The 19,432-nt window shown below is 46.1% G+C and overlaps 1 protein-coding gene across 1 annotated transcript; it reads right to left on the minus strand.

Moving 5' to 3' along the window:
• Positions 1 to 1,210: 1,210 nt before the first annotated feature.
• Positions 1,211 to 14,639, minus strand: LOC138083419 (phospholipase A and acyltransferase 3-like). The gene is made up of 4 exons (XM_068977310.1): positions 14,603 to 14,639; positions 14,401 to 14,523; positions 9,005 to 9,273; positions 1,211 to 1,381 (listed from the first exon to the last, which is right to left on the minus strand). Exons 1-4 carry the CDS (start codon positions 14,637 to 14,639, stop codon positions 1,283 to 1,285), a joined length of 528 nt encoding a protein of 175 aa, XP_068833411.1. The 3' UTR covers positions 1,211 to 1,282.
• Positions 14,640 to 19,432: the final 4,793 nt, after the last annotated feature.

Consider the following 19,432-nt stretch of genomic DNA (forward strand, 5'->3'; position numbering starts at 1 on the left):
GATGCAGGATCACTGCAGGGTGGAAGTGATGAGGCAGAGAAAAGCTGTGGAGCGCAGGGGAGGTTTTAAACAAGATTGGCCATAATTTTCATTATGGCTGTGGTTTGATTTGGTTTGAGCCCCACTGGACATCTACAGACTCTGGCTGCTGACTCCTGGAAGCCGGCCTGGGTCTAGTTCCAGGTCAAGGGTCCTGATTGCCCTTGGTTCCTGTTCTTGCATATCAGTCAGGTTTGTCTGTCTCTCTTGCTGCCCACCTGTACCTACACACGTGGAAACACCCCTTACTAGAGATAACCAAAGCTGGACTTTTTTTCCTACAGGTAAAGAACATAGCCCACAAATAGAAAGAGAGAGAAAATCACCAAAGAACCAGAGCACAGCCTGCATCAGCAGGAACAGAGCCTCACTGCAACCTCAACAGACTCCAGCCAGGCAGTTCTTGATGCATGTCCCCCAATAAATTCTTCTCTTATTGGGTTTTGTTTCTATTATTGCGAGAAAAAATGAAATCCACAAACCAAACCAAACTGATAGCTTATGGTGTTTGGTGTCGAATTTGTGGTCTCCAAAGGAGAAGATTTAACTCCAGGACCAAAGATGTAGTCTCAATCACTCAGAGCTTTGTGCAGCAAAGATTTTTATTTAACATAAAAGGATAGAGAAAGCTTCTGACATAGATGTCAGAAGGGGGTAGAAAGAGTACCCACCTCACTAGTTTAAGCAGGGCATTATATACTTTTCAATTGGCTGCTGAGAATAGATAAAAAGAAAGCCTCAAGACTGAGAAAGTTTTATCCAGACCGTCTCCCACAGCATACATCTTGAGATAACATTGGCCCAAGACTAGTATGGAAGAATGGAGTTTCAAACACTCTTTCCCTGGGAGAGATGTGTTATGGTTGTATAAGCAGTGAGGAAACAGGTTCCCAGGCACCATTTGGTACAGTTATAATGACTGACACAGAGACACAGAGTCTGAGAAAAGCATACCCAGAAGTAAGATATGTTATGCTTAAAAGGACAGTTTTCAAATGAAATAGACTGTTGCAAAATTAACACAGAACTTTTAAAAATAGCCCATCCTTGGAAAGATATATCATAGCTCACAGGGCCTACGAGACTAAGACAAAAGAATAAGAAAAAGAAGGAAAGTTTACTTCCTCCTTAAAGGGGCCTTGGACTGCCTATCAACCTGCCTGTTAACTCTCTCAAAACTGTCTAGCAAAACAAGACACCCCTCAATGTCTAATGTCACTGCTGACAAGACACTCCCTTCAGGTCATTGATTTTGCTTCTTGTTTCTTGAGAACGTGGCTCCAGCGAATAGGGCTATCAGGCCCACTCCAGAGATGGTAGCTGCTGTGACAGCATCTCTGACCTGCAAGAGAGAGGAGAGTGAGTCAGATTCTGTGTCAGTAAGCTGAGTACAGACTGTACATTCAACAAAGATGTCCAGCTCAGGGGGCTTCATGTGCCTCATAGCCTTCTTGACAAACTCAGGAGTCAACAAATATTGGCAGGGAAATGCAGAGAGGAGGGCAGCAGGAGGAAGGAATTTGTGAATGGGGCAGCTGGCCAATGACATACACAGGCCTGAAGAAGGAAATTCCCTTCAGCCTGCGGGTTTTTAAAGCAGACAGATCCCCAGAGGGTGACTGTGGAAAGGACAGGGAGATGAGGCCAGATGGTTGAAATCCTGGCTGATCAACAGGGAGCTCTTGAGATATGTATAAGGTTGAAGAGGAATTTCTATTGAATCCTCAGGGAACTCTGACCTGGGTCCTAGCAGAGCCCTCACTTGTCTTGATCTTTGCTGTATGTCCAGTGCCCAGACCTGCCAGGCGCCAAGTGCTCTCTGCACGTTCTTCAATAAATGACTCAACTATGAAAAAGAGTGGTGATGTTATACTTTAAATTATTAAGATATCTTACTTATGTTGCTTGTACTGGAAAAAAAAATCCTGCAAAAGAGAGTAAGTTTCAGGGTAAAAACAGAACATGTATCAAATTTCACTGCTTCCTGAACTCCAAATAAAAATAAAGTAAGACATTAGTTTTAGGCATAATTCCACTAGGACTCAGAGAACACTAAAGGCTAAGGCAGCTGTAGGAAAAGCTGAATATTAATCCTAAATACAGTAAGTCCCCTACATACTAACCTGGTCAGTTCTGAGAGCATATTCTTAAGTCCAATTTCTTCGTAAGTTCAACAAAGTTAGCTTAGGTACCCAAGTAATACAATCAACTATACAGTACTGTACTGTAAAAGATTTATAATTCTTTTCATACAAAAAATACATAAAAAATAAAAGCAAAGTATAAAGAACACATTTTTTTTTAACTTCAACTTAAATTCTTTATTATCACACTCAAAGATACTTATTGAAAGGGAAAGCTTTAGCTGCTCAGTTGTGTCTGTTTCTTTGCGACATCATGGACTGTAGTCTGCCAGGCTTCTCTGTCCATGGAATTCTCCAGGCAAGAGTACTGGAGTAGGTTGCCACTCCATTCTCAATGGAGACTTCCTAACCCAAGGATCGAACCCCAGTGTCCTGCATTCAATATGGATTCTTTACCATCTGATCCATCCTTTTAATAGGGCTCTCATACATTAAAAAAAAAAAAGATTTCCTCATTGATTTATGGCTGCACTGGGTCTTCACTGCTGTGTTTAGACTTTCTCAAGTTGCAGGAAGTGGGGGCTCCTCTCTGTCGTGGAGCATAGGCTCTAAGCTTGGGCTCAGTAGTTTTGGGCTCAGCAGTTGTGGCACACGGGATCCTCCTGGACCAGGGATCAAACCTGTGTCCCCTGCATTGGCAGGTGAATTCTTTACTGCTAGGACCACAAGGGACGTCCCTCTGATATATTTTTAATCTTACAGTATAGTACTTTGAAAAGTACAGTAGTGGAGAACAACAGCTGGCGTCCAGGGGCTGGTGTCACGTGAACAGGCAAGAAGAGTTACTGACTGGAGGAGGGAGAGGGGGTGGGAGGTGGTGGAACTGAAGGATCGTCAGCAATAGGAGATGGAGGGCAAGCTTCAGTGTCACTCCTTCCTGACTTTGCTGGAACACACGTTCGCATCTTTGAAAGTTCAAAACTTGAATGTTTATATGTTGGGCGCTAACTGTATACAACAGAATCCCTGAAAAAGATCACATATTGACATCACCAGGTACTTCTGGAAGTGGGTGAAAGAGAGAGAGCCCAAGCCCCTGCTTACCCACAATGGAAATCAGAAGATTTGGGGTCTGTAAACAGAAGCACATGTGAGGGTGTGGGTATCATACCTCCAAAAAGGGATTGAGAGGCCATACATATGTGAAATGGAGACTTTTGGCCTTCTCGTCCCCTCTGCTCCCAGTGCTTTACCCTCTACATAAGATTTAGGAAAACTCTTCTGGGGAATCGGACTGGCCCAAGTGGAAACAATGAAAGGTGCCGATATGAGGGTTCCCAGTCTACTCTGAGGTGAACCTCAAAGTCAACAAGCCACTGTGCCCTCTGAGCTCACTCTGAAAGCCCCCTACTCTTAATCACGAGTGCACAATCCAGATGTACCAGACATCTAGCAGGACCACTGAAACAGAAGACAGAGAGCAACACAAAAAGGAAAAGGCAATTTGGAGAAAGAAAAGACAACATCTTTTTAAAAAGTGTCTTTAGAGAATAGAATGTATACAGTAAAGAAGAGGGACTTCCTGGTGGCCCAGTGGTAAAGAATCCACGTGGCAATTCAGGATCCCTAGGTTGGGAAGTATGAACAGTATGAAAAGGCAAAATGATAGGATACTGAAAGGGGAACTCCCCAGGTCGATAGGTGCCCAATATGCTACTGGAGGTCAGCGGAGAAATAACTCCAGAAAGAATGAAGGGATGGAGCCAAAGCAAAAACAATACCCAGTTGTGGATATGACTGGTGATAGAAGCAAGGTCCAATGCTATAACGAGCAATATTGCATAGGAACCTGGAATGTCAGGTCCATGAATCAAGGCAAATTGGAAGTGGTCAAACAGGAGATGGCAAGAGTGAACGTCGACATTCTAGGAATCAGCGAACTAAAATGGACTGGAATGGGTGACTTTAACTCAGATGACCATTATATCTACTACTGTGGGCAGGAATCCCTTAGAAGAAATGGAGTAGCCATCATAGTCAACAAAAGAGTCCGAAATGCAGTACTTGGATGCAATCTCAAAAACGACAGAACGATTTCTGTTCATTACCAAGGCAAATCATTCAATATCATGGTAATCCAAGCCTATGCCCCAACAAGTAACGCTGAAGAAGCTGAATGGTTCTATGAAAACCTACAAGACCTTTAAGAACTAACACCCAAAAAAGATATCCTTTTCATTATAGGGGACTGGAATGCAAGAGTAGGAAGTCAAGAAACACCTGGAGTAACAGGCAAATTTGGCCTTGGAGTATGGAATGAAGCAGGGCAGAGGTTAATAGAGTTTTGCCAAGAAAATGCACTGGTCATAGCAAACACCCTCTTCCAACAACACAAGAGAAGACTCTACACATGGACATCACCGGATGGTCAACACCGAAATCAGATTGATCATATTCTTTGTAGCCAAAGATGGAGAAGCTCTATACAGTCAGCAAAAATAAGACTGGGAGCAGACTGCAGCTCAGATCATAAACTCCTTATTGCCAAATTCAGACTCAAATTGAAGAAAGTAGGGAAAACCACTAGACCATTCAGGTATGACCTAAATCAAATCCCTTATGATTTTACAGTGGAAGTGAGAAATAGATTTAAGGGACTAGATCTGATAGACAGAGTGCCTGATGAACTATGGATGGAGGTTTGTGACATTGTACAGGAGACAGGGATCAAGACCATCCCCATGGAAAAGAAATGCAAGAAAGCAAAATGTCTGTCCGAGGAGGCCTTACAAATAGCTGTGAAAAGAAGAGAAGCAAAAAGCCAAGGAGAAAAGGAAAGATATAAGCATCTGAATGCAGAGTTCCAAAGAATAGCAAGAAGAGATAAGAAAGCCTTCCTTAGCAATCAATGCAAAGAAATAGAGGGAAACAACAGAATAGGAAAGACTAGAGATCTCTTCAAGAAAATTAGAGATACCAAGGGAACATTTCATGCAAAGATGGACTCAAGAAAGGACAGAAATGATATGGACCTAACAGAAGCAGAAGATATTAGGAAGAGGTGGCAAGAATACACAGAAGAACTGTACAAAAAAGATCTTCACGACCCAGATAATCATGATGGTGTGATCACTGACCTAGAGCCAGACATCCTGGAATGTGAAGTCAAGTGGGCCTTAGAAAACATCACTATGAACAAAGCTAGTGGAGGTGATGGAATTCCAGTTGAGCTATTTCAAATCCTGAAAGATGATGCTGTGAAGGTGCTGCACTGAATATGCCAGCACATTTGGAAAACTCAGCAGTGGCCACAGGACTGGAAAAGGTTAGTTTTCATTGCAATTCCAAAGAAAGGCAATGTCAAAGAATGCTCAAACTACCACACAATTGCACTCATCTCACACGCTAGTAAAGTAATGCTCAAAATTCTCCAAACCAGGCTTCAGCAATATGTGAACCGTGAAATTCCAGATGTTCAAGCTGGCTTTAGAAAAGGCAGAGGAACCAGAGATCAAATTGCAAAAATCCACAAGATCATGGAAAAAGCAAGAGAGTTCCAGAAAAACATCTATTTCTGCTTTATTGACTATGCCAAAGCCTTTGACTGTGTGGATCACAATAAACTGTGGAAAATTCTGAAAGAGATGGGAATACCAGACTACCTGGCCTGCCTCTTGAGAAATTTGTGTGCAGGTCAGGAAGCAACAGTTAGAACTGGACATGGAACAACAGACTGGTTCCAAATAGGAAAAGGAGTACGTCAAGGCTGTATATTGTCACCCTGCTTATTTAACTTATATGCAGAGTACATCATGAGAAACGCTGGGCTGGAAGAAACACAGGCTGGAATGAAGATTGCCGGGAGAAATATCAATAACCTCAGATATGCAGGTGACACCACTCTTATGGCAGAAAGTGAAGAGGAAATCCTCTTGACGAAAGTGAAAGAGGAGAGTGAAAAAGTTGGCTTAAAGTTCCACATTCAGAAAACGAAGACAATGGCATCTGATCCCATCACTTCATGGCAAATAGATGGGGAAACAGTGGAAACAGTGGCTGACTTTATCGTTTTGGGCTCCAAAATTACTGCAGATGGTGATTGAAGCCATGAAATTAAAAGACGCTTACCCCTTGGAAGGAAAGTTATGACCAACCAAGATAGCATACTGAAAAGCAGAGACATTACTTTGCCAACAAAGGTCCATCTAGTCAAGGCAATGGTTTTTCCAGTGGTCATGTATGGATGTGAGAGTTGGACTGTGAAGAAAGCTGAGCGCCAAAGGATTGATGCTTTTGAACTGTGGTGTTGGAGAACATTTGTGAGTCCCTTGGACTACAAGGAGATCCAACCAGTCCATCCTGGTTGGATCAGTCCCAGGTGTTCATAGGAAGGACTGGAACTAAAGCTGAAACTCCAATACTTTGGCCACCTGATGTGAAGAGCTGACTCATTGGAAAAGACCCTGATGGTGGGAGGGATTGGAGGCAGGAGAAGAAGGGGATGACAGAGGATGAGATGGCTGGATGGCATCACCGACTCAATGGACATGAGTTTGAGTGAACTCTGGGAGTTGGTGATGGACAGGGAGGCCTGGCGTGCTGTGATTCATGGGGTTGCAGATTCGGACACAACTAAGCAACTAAACTGAACCGAAGGTTGGGAAGATCGCCTGGAGAAGGCACTGCAGGATTCTTTACTAGGAAATACCACGGACAGAGGCACCTGGTGGGCTATGGCTCATGGGGCTGCAAAAAAATCAAATATGACTTAGTGACTAAACAACATCAACAATAAAGAAGAACACAGTGCTATTAAAAATAACAGAATGTTTAGAGAATAAAAGCTATTCTTAGAAAATAAAAATATGTTGAAAGTTACAAACTCAATACACATTTTAGAGATAAAGGTGGGGAAATCTCTCAGAAGGAACAGCAGAAAAGATGAAGCTATAGAAAACAGCTTCCAAAGGTAAAAATGAAGGAATAATCCAGTCAGTATAACATTTGAATAATAAACTTTCCAGAAAGAGAGACTAGAGGAAACTCAGAGGAGGGGAAGCAAGAGCAAAATAACTCATGAAAATTTACTAGGACCAAAGGGTATATGTTTTCAGATTGAAATGGTGCTTTGAGGATAAAAGGAGACCTATGCCAAGGCACATTAGTGTGAGATTTTAGAACACTGGGTAAAGACAAGACATTACATCTTCTAGAGCAGGAGAGAAAAACAGGAGACCGAGAAAAGATCAGGAATCAGAATCACTCTCCATTTCATCATAGCAATGCTGGAAGCAAGAAGACAATGGAAGAATGCCCTCAAAATCTTACAGTAAAACAATTTCTAACCTAGAATTACAAACCTATGTGCTTAGTTGCTCAGTCGTGTCCGACTCTTTGCGACCCTATGGACTATAGCCCACCAGGCTTCTCTGTCCATGGAGAATCTCCAAGCAAGAATACTAGAGTGGGTTGCCATGTCCTCCTCCTCCAGAGGACCTTCCCAACCTAGGGATTGAACCCAGGTTTCCCACATTGCAGGCAGATTCTTTCCTGTCTGAGCCACCAGGGAAGCCCAAGAATACTACAGTAGGTCGTCTATCCCTTTTCCAGAGGATCTTCCTGACCCAGGAATCAAGCCAGGGTCTCCTGCATTTCAGGAGGATTCTTTACTAGTTGAGCTACCAGGGAAGCCCTGGAATTCTATACCTATACAGACTATTATTTCAAGTGGGAGGATGAATTGAAAACATAATTCAGACATACAGATTCTCAAAAAATTCTCCTTCCATGCAACCTGTTTTAGGAAGCTGCTGAAGGAGTTTCCACCACAAGAAATGTGTAAACCAAGACAGGGCTTCCCAGGTGACTCATTGGTAAAGAATCCACCTGCCAAAGGAGGAGACATGGGTTTGATCCCTCGATTGAGAAGATCCTCTGGAGAAGGAAATGGAACCCCCTCCAGTATTCTTGCCTGGGAAATCTCATGGGCAGAGGAGTCTGGAGGGCTAAGTCCATGGCATTGGAAAAGAGTCAGACACAATTTAGCTATTCAACAATAACAACAAACCAAGAAAGAGGACATGAGATACGGAAGATGGTGCTCTGGTGCAGGAGACAATAGAGGGAAATCTTTCTAGAATAACAGCAAGAGGAGCTCCAAGGACATTAACTGTACCCAGTGTAAAGAGTAACTGGTAGGCAGAAAAATAGCCCCCAAAGATGCCTAGGTCTTAATCCCATAATATGTCCTCATTCCTAATACTTGTAAACACATTATGCTACATGGAGAGAGAGAGAATTAAGATTGTAGACAGAATTAAGGTTGCTAATCAATTTACCTTAGAATAGGAAGATTATTCTGGATTTCCAGGTAAGCCCAATATAATCACAAAGTTTCTGATGGAAGCGGGAAGGAGTAGAGTCAGTATCACAGTGATACAATGGGAGAGAGACTCAACCAGCCATTTCTAACTTTGAAGATGAAAGGGAGCCACAAGCCAAGGAATGCAGGCAGCCTCTTGAAGCTGGAAAAGACTAGAAAACAGGTTCTCTGTGAGAGCCTCTAGGAAAGAACACAGCCTTGCTGACACCTTGATTTTAGCTCAGTGAGACCTGTTTCAGACTTCTGACCTCCTGAACTATAAGACAATACATTTGTGTTGTGTTAAGCCACTGAATTTCTGGCCATGTGTTACAGCAGCCACAGGTACTCATAAAGCAATCAATTCAAGTTCGAGCCTGGCATGTAGAGTGAACTGTTGTCACCATTATCCTATATATCTTAAGGCAACTTCTGGGGGATGTGGCCTGGCTGAGTAAGAGAAACAGCAGAGAAATAAGAACTAAGAGACCATGGAGCTAGGGACACACCGAGGACCGACCTGGTCGCTGCGGGGGACCCCGTAGCGCAGCTCATTGACGAAATGCTCGCAGTTCTGGCTGGTCAGGCTGTAGCAGAACTCCCGGCCCACCAGCTCCTCTGCCCGCTGGACGATTTTGCTGGGAGGGAATGGGTTGTACTTGTCATCATGCTTGTTGTTGATTCTGTACGGATCCCTCCCAACCACGTCACGCAGCCGCTCTTTCTTTACTATGGCCCTGTCGGCCACTGCAGACATGATACTGGCCCCACCAGCTCCTGGGATTTCACCTGTGGATTCAGAATGGAGAACACGATTGGTCCTGGGCTGGCCCCCAGCCTAGCATCCACCACACCCACAAGGGGATGAGCAGATGAGTCAGGGTCAGAGCTGTGTGGCCTTGGATAAGAGCCTTGTGGTCTCTGGTCCCTGGTTTTCTTATCTGAAATAAGCAGGAGTAAAATCCTATGATTTGTTGTGATTTTTTTTTAATGTAGAGAAGCTGGCCTTGCACACCTGTGACACTTCAGTGGCCCTCTTGATTGTGCAATATGGGCCCTGAGCACACCCACCTCCCTGGGGGAAGAGAGTGTGAATTGTGTGTGATCCTGCCAAGGCTCCACTTCCCTGACACACACAAAGCTGATTATTGCAGAAAAGTTGAATGGATTTGCAGAAGGGGATTCCATCCTTCTGGGAACAAAGGGACCAAAACCCCACAGCTGCTCCCAGGGGAGTGACACCAAGGAGGTCAAGGAGGGGTACACTGGCACAGCCCTGGTTAATGCTGAGGGCCTGGAATGTGCAAGAGATTTCCAGAAATAAAACTGCCTTAAGAAAGGGATCTGGGGTCAATACAGGGGCCAGGATGGTGTGAAGCAAAAGCTGGTGCCCACACAGAGATCCCTGTTGAGGTCACCAGCTTATATCATGTAGGGAGGGTATGATGACTGAAAACTGGGCTTGCATTAAGGAGGTGGACCCCAGGGAACATCACAGAGGAGACTCATGTCCCCCAGAGAGCCTCTGTGGCCTTGCCATGATCGGGAACCTTCAGGTCTCTCCCAGAAGGGGAAGCGTCCCATTACACAGGGCAGGACCCATCTTGCACTGTGACGCCATGTGACAGCAACAAGCAATGGCCAGAGGGTCTGATCAGAGTCCAGGTCCTGTTCTGCTTGGCTTTCCAAAGAGGACTGAACCCCTCTGCCCAGAGAACAACTATGAGATTTGGAAAATCAGAGGAATTCAGATTTCCTCCTAGTAGGGCAGGAGGTGCTTAAAGGATTCAGTGAAATAAATAAGAAGGTGCTGTGTTTGAGCCCTGAGTCTGTGGGGAGGGTCAGCGTGGGGACTGGATCAGGGGAGCTCCAGAGGCCAATCTACCTTCAGCCCCTCGGCGGGCAGGTAGGGGGCTGGGACTGGGGAGACGCAAGCTAGGTGCTTGGGGCACAGAATTTCAGGAGATTCCAGCTCCAGAGGTGCAAGTTCAGAGTCATCACCCAACAGTGAGGGCTTCCTTACATTCCACATGCTGGGTGCCACCCTGGTGAGAGTGAGCACAGGCTCAGAGGCAGAAGCAATGGGTGCTGATTCGGGTTCCATCACTGCATAGTCTTGACATGTCACTTAACTTAGCGGAGCCAATGCTGGGAATCCACAAATACAAGCTAAGATGGATTCATGAACACACATCAATTTAGGAATTTAAGGCTCCTTTTCAAAGAATTATTTTTCTTTTTAAAGTTAGTCATGAGAGACTATTTTCCTGGGCTCCAAAATCACTGTGGACAGTGACAGCAGCCATGAAATTAAAAGACGGTTGCTCTTTGGAAGAAAAGCTATGACAAACCTAGACAGCATATTAAAAAGCAGAGGCATTACTTTACTGACAAAGGTCCATGCAGTCATGTATAGATGTGAGAGCTGGACAATAAAAAAGGCTGAGTGCCAAAGAATAGAGGCTTTTGCACTTGGTGTTGGAGAAAATTCTTGAGAGTTCCTTGTACTGCAAGGAGATGAAACCAGTCAATCCTAAAGGAAATCAATCCTGAATATTCACTGGAGGGACTGATGCTAAAGCTGAAGCTCCAACACTTTGGCCACCTGGCTCAAAGATCTGACTCATTGGAAAAGACCCTGATGCTGGGGAAGACTGAAGGCAGGAGAAGGGGATGACAGAGCATGAGATGGATGGATGGTATCACTGACTCAATGGACATGAGTTTGAACAAACTCTGGGAGATGGTGAAGGACAGGGAAGCCTGGTATGCTGCAGTCCATGGGGTCACAATGAGTTGGACACGACTGAGCAACTGAACAACAACATTAAAGAAAATACCAATTAAACAATTGGAGAAAGGGCAGATGAATATGGCTAATAATCAATGACTGAAATTTGGGGAACCTCAGACTTCACAGCAGAGCACCAGGTTTAAAGGCAGGAAACAGAGTCAGAGTCAGGGTTTGAGTCCCACCCTGCGACTTTCTGCTATATGACTGTGGACAAGTTGCTTAACTTCTCTGATTCCCCAGTTCCTTGTAGAACAGGTCCAATAAGTTCCACCTGTGCCTACATCTGTGGACGAGGAGCTGCAAGGATTTAAGAAACGGATTAGGTAAGGTGCCTCCCCCAGTGCCTGGAACAGGGTTAGTGCCCAGCAAGTGTTCGCTCTCATTAGACTCTCACTGGGTTGTTCTCTAAGTTTCCTTCCAGCTTTAACTTCCACCACTTTTTCAGTAGTATGAGGTTAGTCCCCCTTGCCTCACCTATTTCACAAGATTCCTGTGAAGCTCCAATGAGAAGATGCAGATAGAAAAATCTTTTCCCTTTAAGGAGCATTGCTGACCCAGTGATGGGTGTCACACTCTCCACCAAGACCTCTGTCATGCCTTTCCTGTCTCCTGTCCAGCATTTACACCCACTCAACACAGTCAGTCAATACTGAGGCCCTACTATGTGCCAGGCCTTGTCTAAGGTGCTGAAGCCCTCCATGAACTTGACTTGTACCTGCCCTCCACTAGTACATACTCTAGTGAAAGGACAAAGACAGTGAACAAATAGAAAAAAAAAAAAAAACTTTTAGGTTTTGAAAGGCTGTGGGGAAGATTAAGTGGAGTCACATAGGAGAGGATGACCAGGGAAGGCTGCCCTCGCTCAGGCTGGGGAGGACCATGCCCAGGAATGGCCATTTGAGTTGAGACTTGAATGCTGAAAGGGAGGCAGCTGTGCTGAGAGCCAGGAAAGAGCATCACAAGCAGAAGGGAGAGCAAAAGCAAGGACCTCAGGAAGGAAGGCTGCAAGGAGGCCAGTGAGGTCTGGAGACCCAAGAGGAGAGAAGAAGAAGAGGAAGATCAGATAGGGCGCCTGGGCCAGACCATGCCAGGTTCAGAGGCCACAGCACAGATTTGAAACTTTTTCTATACGTGACGGAAATGCCAGTTGAAATTTTAAGGAGAGAAGTGACATAACCAGATTTATATTCTAGAATGATCATGCTGGCTGCCCAGTGAAGGAAGGACTGACAATCGTGGACAAGGGGCAGAGAGACCAAGCAGAACTGCAGTAGCATCAGGTGAGAGAGCACGGTATCTTACCCCAGGCACAGCAGTGGAGATGCTGAGAAATGATCAGATTGTGGGTCTGCTTTGGAGATAAAGCCAATAGGATTTCCTGATGGATTAGATAGAGGGTGAAAAGGATCAAGGATGATGTGCAGACTTTCGACCTAAGCAACTGAACGGTGTTGTCTGGAGCCCTCCATCTGAGGAGTGTCAAGTTCAACATGCCAGTTAGACACCTAAGTGAAGATGCCAAGTAGTCAAGAGGGTATGCAAGTCTGAAGCTGAGCAGGATCAAGCCTAAGTTAAGGTTGTGGTCTTAGGGAGATATTGACAAGTAGAAGGTATTAGAATCCAGGGCACAGGTGAGGGAGGAGTAAAAATGAGAGATATGGGAGAGAGGAGGAAGCCACCCAGCCCCCTCCCACAGGGGGCCACAAGGAAGGGCCTAGTGGGAAAGGAAGAAAGGCAGTGCCAGGGGAAGCATAGAGAGAGGTCACTTGTACGAAATGCTGCAGAGAAGCAAGGAGGCTGGAACCAGGATATTGATGAAGCCTTGATAAGAGCTGCTCCAGGAGGGGTGTAAATACCCCCAGGTGGAACAGAAGAGAGGATGGGAAGTGAGGAGCCAGCAATGGCCATGGCAGACAAGAGATCTACCGCATGGGAAGTTGGTTAGAGAGAATGTGTGGTCAAGGGAGTCTTTGTTTAACAGTGAGAGATATTCCAGTGGTTTCAAAGCCAAGAGGAATAACACAGAAGGCATTTTGAGGTCAAAATGCTTATGAAAGTAAGAGGAGGAGTCCAGGGCCCTGTCCAACCCAGGGGCTGGCTTTATAAATAAGGGCAAGGGCAGATTCTGTGGATGTCGAGATTGGTGGTTTGGTTGATCAGGGTGGGGATGGTGACTTCTACCCTGGTTACTTTGATTTCTCTGTAAATGCAGCATGAGGTCACTGATTTTGCTACCATCCTAGGTCAGCAGAAGACACACCCAAGAATGTCCACAGCAGCTGCATGCAGAGCAACCTACACCTGGAAACATCCAATGTCAATCAGCAGAAGAGTGGATAACAAATTGAGGGATTCCCATTGTCCGAGGATACACAGCAATGGAGAAGTAAGAACAGCATGGGGGACTTCACGGGGCCAGTGAAAGAGCTGGAGACAAGAGTTGCCCTGAAGTTCTAGAATAGGCAAAGAAAGCAGGAGGACCTAGAGGAGTGGCTGCCTCTCAGGAGGGAGAGAGGGTCCTGAAGAGGCATGAGGGGCTTTTAAGCGCCGTGGAAATGTTCCAGGCCTTGATCTGTTCATCGTCACATGGATGGATACATTAAAAAAAAATTCATTGACTATACACTTGAATATATTGTGCATTTTACTGCATTTAAGTTTGTCCACAGTTAAATAATTTAGAAAAAGAAAGTGGGGGAATCCTCACAACAATACCCCAAGTTAAGAATTCTCAGTCAGTTTACAGATGAGGAAACTGAGGGTGGAGAATGAAACTGGATCCACAGTCACTTCTGCTGCCGAAACACCTGTGCTCTTTCCAGGTGATTTACTTAAGATTCAACTTAAAAGTTGAATGTGTTTTATACTAGGTCATAATATATAAAATGTATTACTGTAGAGCTGCCCCGTTGGAATCCCACCTCAATCTCTCTGCATACCCCTTGGGTTCCAAGGAGCAGAGTTTGAAAACCATGGCCCTACACCAAGATGTCTTCTTGTAGCACTTAGGAACCAACTGCCAGTTGGGGAGCAAGAAGAATGTTGGGGTCCCCGGTTACACACAGCTCCCCCATCCCCTCTGCTTCCTGCCTCAGTACCATGGAGGCCCTGGGTGCCCTTACTTGAGGGTGCCAGATGGACCACATATCCGCCACCAACGTAGAGAGCCCAGTGTCTGTAGAAAGGGCGGAAAATCTCGATGAGGTCTCCAAGCCTGGGCTCGGGCTGCAAAACCAAGAAGGAGGCTGTTAGAGGTGATGGGAGAGCTGGAGACCAAGGGTAGGGCTCAGCCCAGCGGGAGCAGCTCAGCAGCCTTCATCTCACAGCTCTCCAGGATGTCCTCCCGAGCCTGCCTGGCCATGCCGGTGCCCAGCCCACTTCACGTGTCTGCCAGGGACTATGGGCCTGCCCACCTGTCATTACTACTTGCAAAGTGCACACCTTGCTGGGACGTCTACATTATTGTTACTCTTTCTAGTATATTAGTTACTGAACGCTTACTCTGAGCCAAGGACTCTGCTGACCAGTTTGACAGGAATAGTTCAATAAATTCACAAAACCCACCTATGAGGTGGGCACTGTTGTGAACCCCGTGTGATGAAAGAGGAAATCAAGGCTCAGAGATGGAGAGGAGATTTTGCAAAACCACCTGGCCCCTGAGTGATGTGACCAGTTCTCAGCACTAGGCCGCTTGATTCCCAGGCCATCGTCCTGACCACCACAGTGGCTGTCAGGCAAGCACATGGGTTATCTGACTACTGCCCACCCAGGAGCCCTGCAGAGGCTGTCAAATCTGGGGGCATGGTGTTCCACAGACACTCCCCTTCCTGACCCAGAGCCTGGCAGACAGGTGGAGTCAGCCTCTGGCAGTCATGTCCCTCTGAGTGCTCCTCCTGAGGGTGAGAGTGTGTGCACGTGTGTGTGACAAGCAAAGAAAACTCTCTCTGCACTGTGCTCACTCCTCTACTTCTTTTTTTCCTCTTCTTTACTTTTTATTATGAGATATAACATATACAGAAAAGGTTAATGTAACATATGCACCATTGAATAGTTATAAAGTGAACATACACAATGGAGTATTACTCAGCCATTAAAAAGAATACATTTGAATCAGTTCTAATGAGGTGGATGAAACTGGAGCCGATTATACAGAGTGAAGTAAGCCAGAAGGAAAAACACCAATACAGTATACTAACACATATATATGGAATTTAGAAAGATGGTAAGGATAATCCTGTATGCAAGACAGCAAAAGAGACACATATGTATAGGACAGTCTTTTGGACTCTGTGGGAAAGGGAGAGGGAGGGATGATTTGAGAGAATGGCATTGAAACTCCTCTGCTTCTGACACTGGACGTGTGGGTTTCCCACACTAAGCAGTTCAATCCTCGGTGCACACTGAAGGTTGCCCCACAGTTTAACTCAGTTCTGACACTGATGGCTCACAGTCAGCACAGACCCCACAGGCTTAGTCCCAGGAGACTGAGCTTCAGATGCCAGGTGCAAGTTAAAGTTGTTACCTGCGCTCTGAACAACTGGCTATAAATTGATGGTTCCCACAGCCCCCTTCCTTGGATTCAGTGGTTTGGTGGAACAGCTCATAGAACTCAGGAAAACAGTTTACTTGCTAGATGACCCGTTTACTAGAAAATATGCAACTCAGGAACTCAGAGGGCAAGCTGTGAGGCAGTGGGTGATTCAGAGCATCCTTGCCCACTCCAAGGAACTCTGCTCTCCAGCAACTCCATGCTCTCACCAACACCCCAGCTTAGCAGTTTTATGGAGGCTTTATTATGTGGGCTCAGTTGATGAGACCATTGGCTATTGGTGATTAATGCTACTTCCAGCTCTTTGATCACCTGGTCAGTTGAAAGGGGCTTCTGAATGATGAAACACATTCCTCTTTCCCCAACTGCTCAGGAAATTACTTGGGTTTTAGAAGCTCTGTGGCAGGAACCTGGGACCAAGACTAAATATATATTTCTCATTACATCACAGTGGGCATGTGTGAGAGTGAGGATTTGTGTGTGTTTGCATGGGAAGGTGGGAAGGATGCTGAAACACTCCTCAGAGCCCCACCCTGTGAAGAGAGCAGTGGCCCAGAGCCTGAGAACAGTCAGGAGATCTTCAAGATCACCGTCATTCAATGTACTGAGGTCCCAGTACCAGACACTGTGCTAAGAGCTACAGGTGGGGGCACTCCAATCTGGACTTCCCTCATCTAAACCAACCATAAATCTCTTTGGGACCCCTGGAGACAGAGCTCCTCAGAGGTTGTTCCAGCCCTCTGTCCTTTCCCACTCACCCATTGTTCTTTGGGGACAGACCGATAGGGGTCTGCCCACATCCCACCTCCAAACTCTGGCCTGACTGAGAGACTCCATCAAAGATGAGTAGGGAGTGTGGATTCCCCTAGGATAGCAATGATGAGCAGTGGGAATAGCCCATCACCACTCTACAGTGGCTGTGAAGCAGGGTCAAGGGCAGTTCATTTCTATTTATAGAAGCACTAAAACTGCCAAGAAGCACCATGTGGCAGGACAAATATCTTTTTTTGCTGGAGTTTTACAGACAAATCATGCTGTCTTATTGCAGTAATTATAATTTATCTTCCTAGAAGAAGTCATTCAGACCTTACTGAGAACCGATTTCAGAACACTGGACAATGGTCAGAATTTATGAACTTCATTTGTTTTCCAGAATAGAAGGAAAAAAAAAGTACATAAATTGTTGGGTGAGAGTTAGGAGGTTGTCAGGGATCCCCAGTGGAGAAGGAAGTGGCAACTCACTCCAGTATTTTTGCCTGGAGAATCCTATGGACAGAGGAGTCTGGCAGGCTACAGCTCATGGGGTTGCAAAGAGTCAGACATGACTGAGGGACTGAGAACAAGGGTCCCCAAAGGGGAATTTAACTGGGCTTTTCTATGAATAATCCAGGACGTAAAGGCAAGGCAGAGACCCAGCCCTCAAGGAGCTTATGGATTAGAAAAAGAGACATTTTGGACATGAGTACTATGGGGTCAGGTAATAAGCAGCCAGTAGGTACACAGACTCAAGGAGTTCACTGTGTCCCAGGCAAATACCAATGAAAGGAGAACTATACAGAGAAACAAGCTTGCAAATATATATATATATATATACCCAGCAGCAAAATTATCTACAGAGAAACTTGGACTCATCTCACCTCCCCTTTCTTTCTCAAGTTCATGTCCAACTGAAAAGGCTGACCCTAAAAGTTGTCCCTGAATTCACTGCCTCCTCATCTCCTGTCCACTGACTTTGTCCAGGGCAGCCCCATCCCTGCCTCTGTGACTCCCTCTGACCTCTGAACCTCCACCCCCACCCCACTTCCTGTCTCCATCTGGAGAACATATAGATGGACTGTTCACCCCATCCCTAAGTAATCCCAGATGTCTAAGACCGTGGCCGGGGTAGTGGCAACAGCTGTGTCTCTACTTGGAAAGGAAATGGGGCAGGAGCCAGGCACAGAGTAGCTCAAAGCAAGGCTTGATGCCGCATTTCTTGAGAAATACTACACCTCTTCCCAGAATTGGTTGATTTTCAGTAATGGCAGTAATCTGCCTTGTTCCTTTCCAGCTGCACTCTAGGAAAGGAACCTGCCTCTCCCACCGAAACTTCTCTCATTCAGAAACACTGGCTGCTTGGAAGAGAGCGTTTCAGGAACAGATCGCTGAAATGCAAGTGCATTCTCTGCAGCAGGACTGGTGCCTTGGGTGATGGAGGAGGCAGAGGAGGTGCGATGCACTCATCTCCCTTGTCCCAGGGTTGCCCCCTCCGCTGCCACCCCAGCTTCCTCCCCACGGCCCCCAGAACACCCAGCACTCCTCCCCATGGAAGTCCCTATCCCCCACTGTGCTGGGTGCAGTCAGGAATCTCACTCCGCCCCAAGACCTCGTGGTTCCAGCAGGAAAAGGGAGTTTAAAACAACCTATATATTTTCCTATGAAAGCCTTCTCCAGACAGGCTCTGGGAAGAGCAAGACCCGGCCTTTACAGGAGGGGAGCTGCCCACTTATCTAGAGTCAGTGGTGGGGAGTTTAAGGGGACTTACCGAAGCCATTGCAAGCCAGAGCTGCACTGCAGTCTTTCCGCTCTCACACCAGCTTCTATGTCAAAGCTAAGAATTTTGCTTTCACTTTTCTTCTCTTCTAAAAAAATACGAAGCTGTAAACTTTTTTTTTTTTTTAAGGGAGAACTATGATTTGCTTTAAGTGGAAAGGTCAATGATTACCTACCTCAAAACATAAAGTCGCTGGGACTTTAAAGCCCCCTGGAAGTAGAGTAAGAGGGCGGTGCTATCATCTGGCCTTGCTTGAGAAACCCAAGGTCTCTTCCAACAGAATCCTGGACAACTGTTCCTACTCCAGGAAGAGGGGCATTTAGAGGCTCAGAGGTGCCAACCCCCTAGTACACCTTCTAGGCCATTGTAATGACTCTAGGAAATACTGGGTCAGAAGCCATGGGGTGGGCCAGATGGGGTGTTGCACTGCATGGGACAAGCCTTCAGGAGGTGGGTGCCTCATGGCATGTGGGACCCAGGACCTCGATGCCCCTGTGGGATGCATTTGGCTGCAAGAGGCAGAACTTAACTAAAACAGGTTTTGACAGCCTGGGCAGCCACTGACTCTGTAACAGGAAGACAGAGGCCGGCGACTCAGATCCATTTCAGTAGCTCGTCGAGGCCACTAAGGACCTAGGCTTTTCCATCGTGCTGGTGCTGTGTCCCCAGTGACAGCCTGCTTGGTCACCATGGCTGCAGCAGCCTCCAGGGGCACATTTTTTCCTGGCGATGTCCAAATGCACTAAAGGAAGGTGTTTCTCATCACTTGTCCTTTTTTTCCCCCCTCTAGGGAATATAGTATTTCTTATAACCCCCTGGCTGGCCTGCTCTCCCTCTTCACTGGTCAGAACTGAGTCACGCTTCCCCTTCCAAACCAATCTTGGGCAAAGAGAAAGGGGCTTCCAGAGCAGCTTCAGACCGCTCACGGTGCATCTGCTGGAGCTGGAGGGTTGCCTGCTGCCTGATGAACAGCAGGATTGTGAACCTGGGAGAAGGTGAGTGACTGGTGTGTGTGTGCATCACGGGGAGGGATGGCTACTGACTATATGATCAACATATGGGATGCACTCAC

This window comes from Capricornis sumatraensis, chromosome 8, assembly GCF_032405125.1.
Source record: "Capricornis sumatraensis isolate serow.1 chromosome 8, serow.2, whole genome shotgun sequence".
NCBI classification, from domain to species: Eukaryota; Metazoa; Chordata; class Mammalia; order Artiodactyla; family Bovidae; genus Capricornis; species Capricornis sumatraensis.